We start from the raw sequence: 10,048 nt of genomic DNA on the forward strand, positions 1-10,048 counted from the left end.
GGAAGCGGCCAGATTTGTGGCAGTCGGGTGACTGGTTTTTCCATCATGACAATGCCCCTGCTCACACAGCCCTGTCTGCATGACAATTCTTGACCAAAAATGGTATGACCCCTGTTCCTCACCCTCCATACTCACCTGAACTTGCCCCGTGCGACTTTTTTTTGTTTCCTCGAATGAAAAGAGACATGAAAGGAAAGTGTTTTGCTGATGTTGCTGAGGTGAAGGAAAAAATGATGGAGGTGCTGTCAAGCATCTGAAAAGATGAATTTAGACAATGTTTTGAAAAATGAAATAAAAGACTAGACAAGTGTATTAGTGTAAGTGGAGAGTACTTTGAAGGGGATTGAAGGTTTGTGCTTAAAATTTGAATAAATAAGTTAAAAAAAAATAATTTCGGTTTCTTTTGGGTACCCCCTTGTATGTTGAAGCTTCACATGTGTCCAAATGTTATTGCTGTTAATGTCATTAGAGATAATGAGGAAGGCCAGGGTTATTGGGTTTTAGAAGTAGAAGGAAAACCTGTAGCTATTGAATCAACTTCCTCATGCAAGTTTTTCCATTCTCCACACAGTTTATCTTCCTTCAGCCTCAAAATTTCCTTCAATTTTTTTTTTTTTTTTTTGCATTTCTTGTATCTATTCTTGGCACTAACTTCACCAACAAGCGGCAGTCATTTGGTTGGTATAGTTCGCTTGTGGACTAAAATCACAGAGTTTTGTTTTTTGTTTGTTTTTGTATCTTTTCTCATGGAGTAAGAAAACATGATCTATTATCATATGAAAAGGAATATGTAAAAGAGACTGAAATTTTGATTTAGTATATTTGCATTTGGTAAAATCCAACGTTTAATGAATATTTTTTCTGGTTGCATCTTAAGTCCAAATAAACAGTGTATTATTTTGCTGTATTTAGTGAGTTTTTAAGTATATAACTGGCATTCAGAGTAAGAGATATTTTATCTTTGAGAACTCATGCTTGATTTAGTGTGATTGTAGTCAAAACAGCAATCAGTATTCTTGTTTTCTCATTGCTGGGAATTTTTACCATGTTTTTGATTAAGTATTCTCATCATCCTTTTCACCTTCCCGTGTGTTGCTGCTGCTTGTGGGTGGTGGCTACAGCCTGCCTAACTTTGCTCACCGACCCTCCTTACCACCTCCTCTTCTTCATGTTGGGTTAATTAGTCGCTGGTTGGGCGCCAGCTAACTTATTTGAAATTGTTTACAATATTGGCAAAGAGGATGGGGGGAGGATTGATAAAGGGATGCTGGTGGTGGGCCACTAGTTCAAGTTGTTAGAGATAAGATTCCATCTCAGAGTATTTGGGAGGGTCTCACTCGGACGGGGGAAGGGGAACTCTTGATACTACATACACAACACTTATTCACAGAGCCATTTTATTGTGACGATTGTCACTGGTGAACACCATCAGTCAACTAGATTATACTTGCTTCTTTTTTTAGTCAGGAATCACACTGATTTTTGTCAGAGTACTTAAATGGCTTACTTAAGCTTCCAAATAGATTTTGGAGATACTAAATTTCACTTCAGGCTGAATTGCTAGTCAGTAGGTAGCTTCACTCACAGTTTCTATAATTACTTACACCGGAACTTAGAATTTGTAGTCAAACTTGTGGAGGTACAGATTTTGTGTCTGGGAAATCTGTGAGCTCGAATACAACTAACTTGACAGACTGACTTCTCTCAAAACGAGAAGTCCTTACCACTTTGTATTGGCCCACAAGTCACTTCCTTAAGTTTCGAGGATTGGTCAAATTTGAACAAGAGGAGTTTACCTCATTTGCTGTTCCTCCAACCCATTGCAAATTTCAAGGGATTTTGAACTCTAATGACCTAACATAACTTTTGACAGTTGTTTGATAAATTCTAGCAGTAGCATGGGCTCTAGGCCCTCCTACCTTTGATGTACAATGTTTGGAAACTGTCAGATATCATGTTCCCAAAGAATTCAAACCAGCATATTTTGAGTAGAATTGCTAGGAAGAAGCTGCAGGGGTCCTTCCTGTCTTGCTTTGTAGGTGTGTAATGAGCTGCTTTCTTAAATTCAAGAATCGGACTAAGTTGCTTTTTTGAGAGTAATAGTTGGACTATGTCCCACTTGGATAATTAACCTTAGTATCAAAATGTTCCCAATTGAAAAACTGAGATGGGGTTGGCAGTGCAATTTACATTACATTACATTACATTCCATGGATCCAAAGTTAGTCAAAAGGACTGTAGGATGTGATATATGTCATATAAATACAAAACTTATGTACATACCCAATGGAGTTCTCACACAAGAGAAACCAAGAATACACAGTGACTACACACAAGGCTATTTAAAGATACATAAGTTATTTTCTAGACAATAGGTATTCATCAGCAGAGTAGAATGAATGTGTATTTAAGTATTGTTTCAGTGCTATTTTAAATCATGCCTTTACATTCATCAGACCTTTGAGATCATATGACAGGTTATTAAAAATGTTGATCCCAGTATAATATGGCCTTTTCTGAAAGCATGAAAGGTTAATAATTGGTTTAAGAAAACAGTGTTTGTGTCTTGTGTTAACACTGTGTACATCCGCATTTGTCTGAAAATCTTCTTTGTTATACTCTTCTGGAGAGTAAATGAAACAGTAATAGATTTTAAACAGAAGATATACTTTGAAATTTCTTGAATATTTTCTTATTTTCATCATGAAATCTTCAGTTTAACATATTCTTGAGCAGTGTATTATGACTGTCATGGATTTTGGTTCTGTGATATATTCCTACACATAGTTTTCAACGTTTATATCTAGATCAGTGTTTCCCAAGCTATTCTGACTGCAGGATCCTTTTGCATTCCTAATCAGCAGAACCTTCTATCCTTTTTGGTCCTCTGCCCCCCCCCCCATGATGGAACATGAACAATGAAGAGAAGTCATTTTAAAGTAATCTTGAAAGATATTATTACATTAAAAAATCATAAGCAGAACTTGTGAGAGACTTACTATTGGTGCCTCCATAAATGAAGTTATGAGAATAAGGTTTGGCTTTTTGTACATTTCTTGCAAGTATTTTCAGGACAAGAAGTCTGACAGAAAGTAACAAGCAGTGGAAACTTCTTAATGAGAAGAGTGTTTTTGTTTCTTTTCTTCAAGATTCCATTTACTATATATTTTTGCATACTTTACACCCACACACCCAGAACTAAATGGGAGAGGAAAGAAATACATAACAGATTTTTGGTAGGAATATATGAGAGAAAGAGACCACTTTGAAATTCTAGATATAGATTATGGGGGAAAATTATAGTGGATCTTGTAGAAATACAATGGATGGATATGGACTGCAAATGATAATGAACTTTGCGTTTCATATAAAGCTGGGAATTTCTTGACAAGCTAAGTTACTATTGGTTTCCAAAGAAGGAATCTACTCCATTTAGTTAATTAGTTAGTTAGTACCTGATACTTTCAAACCAGTCAGTTTAAATGCCCCTTCTTACACTATATTTTGGATCATTAAATATCAAAATGAGCACATTTCTAGAATGTTAGGTGTGCCTAAGTGTAACATACAAAATGCTCAGTATTTAAAAAGTGAAAGCATGGGTTTAGTCTCCAAACATAGCTGATTTACTTTTTTATAACAGTGGTGCTACAAGACATCACAACCGACGGTCACCTGGAAGTGGAGGCAGTAGTGGTAGCCACCCTAGCAACTTACAGAACTCCTCTGCCACTTCAAGTCCTCTACACACCACTTTCAACAATGCTGCTTCAGCTACACTTGCTGGTAAAATGTTAGAATATTTAGACACTAATTGAAAGTCTTTGAGTAAAGCCTAAAGCCTAACAGTTTCAGACAAAAAATTCAAACCAGTATTTTGGAAAATTAATTTTATTAATGAATTGTAAGAGTCAAAGAAAATATGTTTTAAGAACAGGCAATGTAAATTATCACACAAAAACTAGGAATACATAATCAAAAGTAACATATTACCATTAGTTGTAAGTAGCAAGCAGGTTAGAGTAGTGGTGCATGTGATTTATATCGGAGAGTTAAACGAGTCTAACACCACCTATTCTAATTGAGATTTTTCATGTCTATTCCTAAGTCTTCCAAGTGATTGCTATGAAAATTCCTTTAATTTCTTTCTCTTCAGTGTCCTCACCAACTCAATTATACAATCAGGGTCTGAAAAGTTTAATACCTTCTCAAATGTCAATCCTTATAAAACCTGGAAAAATATCCTACCAATACAGGCTACCCATCAGAGCACTGTTAAATTCTATGCAACCATTAGTACTACCATGGTGGCAGCAGCACTAGCAATGTTTATGTAAAGGCCTTAAATTCTGAAAAAGTTAGATAGTTCCGTTCAGTGTGACTGGTTATGATTTTCTTATTTCAATTATTCATGTCCTTACATGTTTCAGTCTTCAGAGGGACAACTTTTACATCAGTACAGTTAGAAGCCACTATTAGAGTACATGTTCTAAAAGTTAAAATATATGCATACGATATAAACAATATATAACCAGCTGTAAAATCTAAAGTCTTTACAACTACAGCGGCTGTTCCAATACTTTAATATATTTATAGTTTGTTAAGATTCTATTGGGATTCATAAACCAAGCTCGTTTGTGTCGTCCCACTTATTATTTCTTTTGATGAGGAGGGAGGGAGGGAGGGAGGGAGAGAGAGAGAGAGAGCAGCATCAGTCTATTTAATTTATATATTTTGTGTCCTGTATGTGATATTTATGATACAGGTATCCTATCACCAGTGAGTCAGCGTGCAGCATCACATCATCACCACCACCACCACCATCGGCCAGCGCATGGTTCCAGCAATGCTCATACAGCATTGGCTCCACCTTCACCTCACCACCAACGAGCTAATAGTAGTGGAGGAACTACCATTGATAGCAACGATACTTCCACAGGTATTTCTTTTATAAATTAAATGGCTTTGAAATGTGAAAGAATTAGAACTTAGAGAAAAGTTTCAAGTCATTTTCTTCTCTTGTTTTTCTGAGGTAGTACTATAATAGGGGACACTGTATATATGCAGTCCTGTGTGATTCCTATTTATTTACAGATTTCAGAAGCCTAACATGTTCAGAACTTACTGTTAATTTGAAATGATACTGGATAGTTACCTTGTGTTAATTGAGTAGTGTCTTTACTGTTAATAGCACCAGCTGTGTACAGTGCCTTGAACGTACTTCCACATGGACCACAAGTATGATGACACCCCCAAAAGAGATATATTTTATAGTGATGCTGTCAAAATGAAAGCTTTTTTATTCAGTGTCAAAGATTGTTTTGTCACATTCTCTGTTTGCAAGTAGTGGCAGACACAGAGGGAAAAATCTTTTGTTCCACTATAGAAGGTTACAGACTTTTGTTATAGTATATTACCACGTGTTTCTTCGGACTTGTCTGTTGAAGGTCGTCTTTATACACTGGCATAATCTTGAAACATGAGGGTTTTGAAGCTCTCACAACTGTGACTTTAAAAGTTACTGTCTTCCTGTATGTGCCATGTATGCTGGTATATTGCAACCAGCTGAAATGTTGCATTGTCTTCCTTCCTCCTATTCAGACTTCACTTGGTTCTCAAAAGAAATGTGGGCAAACCTCCTGTCATATTTGATTAATTTGTTGACACCATACTCACAAGATGGGCAGGATGTCTAAGTACAAGCTACAGAGGATGAATATATCGTGATGTATTAGAGCAATTGCTAGGCACATTCCCGCGAAAGCCTGTTGATCACCGATTAGGTTACCCGTATTGTAATCATGGTTCACTGTAACTGTAATGGCAGATGAAGAACTACTGAATGGTGCTTGTATATGTGTGCATTGCGATTTTTGTTAAGTAACTTTATAAAAAGAGTATATTTTCCTTACAATTTTTGTTAGTTGCATGAGAATTCCAGATGCCTATGAGTTGCCTTTCCTCAATATCTCTAAAGGTGAAATACCAGAAAAGCATTTGTGGCAGAAAGATGATCCTTGGAGCAGTTGTTTCGATATTTTATTTAGTCTAGATGGCTTTTCTCTGCTTTCATCATTCATTGGTTCAAACCTTTGATGTTCGAAATACATTTCAAAATGCAGAGCTTTGCATCAAGGATATTTATTTTTTCAAGTTCATATATCATTGGGATCATTGTATCCACTGGGACTCATGCTGCATGGTGCAGGGAAGGGTGAATTCCTTCTTTAATCTTTATTTAATCAAAGGAGGCGTGAGCTGGGTCCAGAGATCTAGGAAAAAAGTAACAGAATTTATTATGTTGGAGGTTACAACAGGTGGTTAGGATGCCATTAAAGGTAAAGGTAAAGGTAAATGTAAAGTTGTCCCTGTGCTTAATTAATTGAGCACTACGCCATGGAAGTGTATGGGGAGTGGATGTATAAATCCACATTTTCTTTACCCTGGCACTAGCCGTAGGTGAGTGGTCAGCTTCATGTCTTGGCCGCTTTACCCCCAGGGAAAGAGTCCCTGATACCCATTGGATAGGAGGTTGGGTGGACCACAGAGCCAGCCTAAATGATGTGGGGAAGAGAAAATTCATGACCCTACTGGAATTCAAACTCCGACCACTTGGCCATCCAGCCTATAACCAGTCGCTATACCGACTGCGCTATGCTGGCTCCAACTAGAATACCGCTTAGAATACATTGTAATGATGGCTGCATCAATTCACTGATTGAAGAAGAGTAAAATGTTTTCTTATTGTCATACTGATCAAAAAATAAATAATGGTTATATGATTTCTTGAAAGTGATTATTGCAGTTTCAAGTCCACTATGGCAGTTTCAGAACATTGCATGAAGTTCTGAATTTATTTTTGCAGAGCAGTTTTTCATACTGAAACAGAGAACAAACAGTTTGTTGCATGTTGCCTAAAAATTTGTATCTAAAATTATATGTCATACTTAATGAAACTAAAATTGCAAAGGATGCATGTTTAGTTTATTACTTAATAGATATACACAGTATTATTCTGAATGATCACACTCTAAATGAGTAAAATTTCATCAATTTAGATAAGTTATTAAAAGAGAAATATGCTTTCTGCAACTCATTTGCTGTTGCTTTTTTTTTGGCAAAGACTTTTTATTTGTTTCAGGTCTAAGTACAAGTAACATTGCACCTTGTACACCCCCAGGCTCTCCCCACACTAGTACAACAGGACACCACTGGAGATCACGACTGACAACAATTAAGAACAGCTTCCTTGGCTCCCCACGCTTTCACAGGAGAAAACTACAAAGTCAGTCACATATTTTTATTCTGACATTTACATGTTTTAACTATGTGAAAATTATATGAAGTTAGTTGATGCTCCAGACTTTGCTCATTTTCCAGATAATTTTCACTTTGGAAATCAGTCATGAGTATACCTTTCTCCATCACTTAAATAATTCAGCAACTACTTTTCCTCAAAAATTTCCGTCACTAATTATTATTCTAAAATACATATAATGTGCCTTTGGAATATTGTCTGATTATTCATGTCACATATATACAGAAGCACCAGACACAATCTAATATTAGATATTCTCTGCACTTACTGACATATTTCTTGGCTCTATGGCCCTCTGAGAACCTTGGCTTTCTTTACGGCAAATGCCCATTCATCTCTCTTCTGGAATCTGTTGTTAGTTTCTTGAGGTACCTTATTTTACAAGCTGAGAAGACATTTGCTTCACAACCAAGCTACAACCTGGATTAACAGAGCTACTTTATGTATGGCCCCTCCCTTTCACCTGTTTAGAACAGGTGACTCTCTTATGAGCTTAAATTCCCACTATCAAAACTCTTCAGGTAACAGTGGCACACAAACCTCCCCATCACAATAAGGTGGTTGGTAGTCCACGGAAAGGAAATAATCTTGTACTGTGTCTAAAGCATCCTTGAGGATGTGTCATCATCAGATTGTGATATGTAGTTATATCACCATTAGTATATTACTAGATTCTATTTTCAGCATATGACAGGACATTAAAATGAAAGTTTTGTTCTAATTGTTTATAGAATTTTGGTCTAGGAAGCTACATAAGAGTGAAAGAAATTCATAAAATATTATTTCTACATTTTTTGGACCTTTTATTGTTACTGGTTCTAGACACTGGAAATTCTGGATTTTTGCAAGTGTGTATTGAAATTTGCGCTTTTCTTTATAGCTTCATCAGAAGAAGTACACCTCACACCTGAGTCTTCACCTGAGCTGACCAAAAAGTCTTGGTTTGGTAGCCTCATGACAACAGAGAAAGATGAGACTTTCACAATTTTAGTGAAAGGAAAGCCTCTAGCAACAGTAAAAGCAGACCTCATTCACGCTTTCCTCTCGGTAAAGTGTTAAACTTACTGGTAATATCTATTGTAGAAACTCATCTTTGTATTTTGTATGCTAATTCAAGCAGTTGCACATTTTAAAGCGTGGGAGTCATAGTCCAAGCATATTCAGGGATTGTGAGTTCAGAACCTGCCTATAGCACAAATAATGTTTGTATTTTTCTTCTTTTCTACTCTTTACTCATCCTATATTAACACTGCTCTTATTGCCTTAGACAGCTGCAATGCAAGTAGATTTTATTTCAAGCCAAGTGTTGTGTAGTATCTGTCTTTATCACATAAATTTTTAGGAAGAAATATTGTGAAATACCTTATTTGTATTTTCTTTTTTGAAATGCAGTATCAAACCTTACAACCATCTCTAGTATCAAACATTGATAATGTCAGGTATTAGAAATTCCTAATGCAATTCAAATCTAAAATTATGCTTCTGGACCATAAAAAACTGTTAGGTTTGCCATTTGACTTGGGGATAAATTTTATAAAATCAAGTGTAATGTAATGCAATTAACAATTGATTATCCTGAATATGATATTATTTTTTCCTTCGCACTTCTCTATGAATATCCAGAGAAACCTGAAAATAGAACGTAGCCATTTCCTCTTCATTTACATAAACTCTGCAACTGTTACATTATCACCAAGTGAGTTGGCTCAATTATTAATGTTTCTGAGATTTATTTTGGAGGTTCCCTGTTCAGATCTTAGCTAGGATATAATTATCCTGCCTCTTTCATTGTTTTAATCAATTCCTTCAAGTAAATAATGGGACAGTATCTCAAATTAGACCACAGCCATTTCCTTCCACAGTCTTTCCACCTCATCACTCACTAATTGTCCTATCATTCAGTATCATATAGTCTGTGCTACTACAGCATTGCCAGAAGAACAATAAATAACTAAATAAATGAGACACAGCATCGCAAAAGAGAATAAGTACCAATGAAGTTAACCTTTAAGAGCCGAGCGACACCATATGGCATCATGAAAATATAGTCAAGGGGACGAATGACGCCATATGTCATCGCTGATTCCACGCGTGCGGCCGGCTTTTTAAAATCTAATTTTAAGTTACAAATTTTTTTCTACTTACATGATTTTTGGTCACCAGCTTTATAAGTTGTCTCTCTTTCCACCTGCGTCGTCTAATGGAAGTTGGCTTCGTGTGGAAATCTTGGAAACATCCGGAAATCCAGGGTCCGACGTCGCACTTCACGCACTTTGTCTAGACGGTTCTTCGTTTCCCACGCGAAAGCACACACGACACCTCAATTGCAAAGTAGAGGAAGTCAGCCAGTGATGTGGTTTGGCCTCCTATAATCGAGATAACTCCGATAAAACGGCAGGGGTTCGACCCCTGGGCCACTGATGGCGAGGTGGACCCCTTCCAGCATGTTCCGCTCAAGAGCGAGACGAAATTCTCTGTGTGACAACAGGATGTAACTGTTCAGATCCAGGAGATGGAAAAATAGTTTATTTGTCCATTTCCAGGTTCGACGACAGATGCTATAACTGTTTGCCACAGTTTGCCCACAGCTCCACCTGAATAATTATTCACACTCCTCTTGCCATGCTGGTGTGGTGGTCCCCAGGTTGCCGACCAAGATGATGGGTCTTCCTCGAAATCCATTTCTGAATCACTTTCCTCAACGCCACTCTCAGAATTGTCGGTAAAACA

General features: G+C 36.9%; 1 protein-coding gene across 1 annotated transcript in view; it reads left to right on the top strand.

Annotated features, from left to right (window-relative positions):
- The window catches only part of LOC111875538 (serine/threonine-protein kinase BRSK2-like), a 50,544-nt gene that overhangs the window by 29,738 nt on the left and 10,758 nt on the right, over positions 1-10,048 (top strand). Inside the window, exons 9-12 of the mRNA XM_023871867.2 lie at positions 3,644-3,786; positions 4,766-4,939; positions 7,142-7,285; positions 8,199-8,365. Coding sequence (XP_023727635.1) covers positions 3,644-3,786; positions 4,766-4,939; positions 7,142-7,285; positions 8,199-8,365 — 628 coding nt within the window. The remainder of the gene's footprint in view (positions 1-3,643; positions 3,787-4,765; positions 4,940-7,141; positions 7,286-8,198; positions 8,366-10,048) is intronic.

Source organism: Cryptotermes secundus, unplaced genomic scaffold (genome assembly GCF_002891405.2).
Source record: "Cryptotermes secundus unplaced genomic scaffold, Csec_1.0 scaffold468, whole genome shotgun sequence".
In the NCBI taxonomy this organism is placed as follows: Eukaryota; Metazoa; Arthropoda; class Insecta; order Blattodea; family Kalotermitidae; genus Cryptotermes; species Cryptotermes secundus.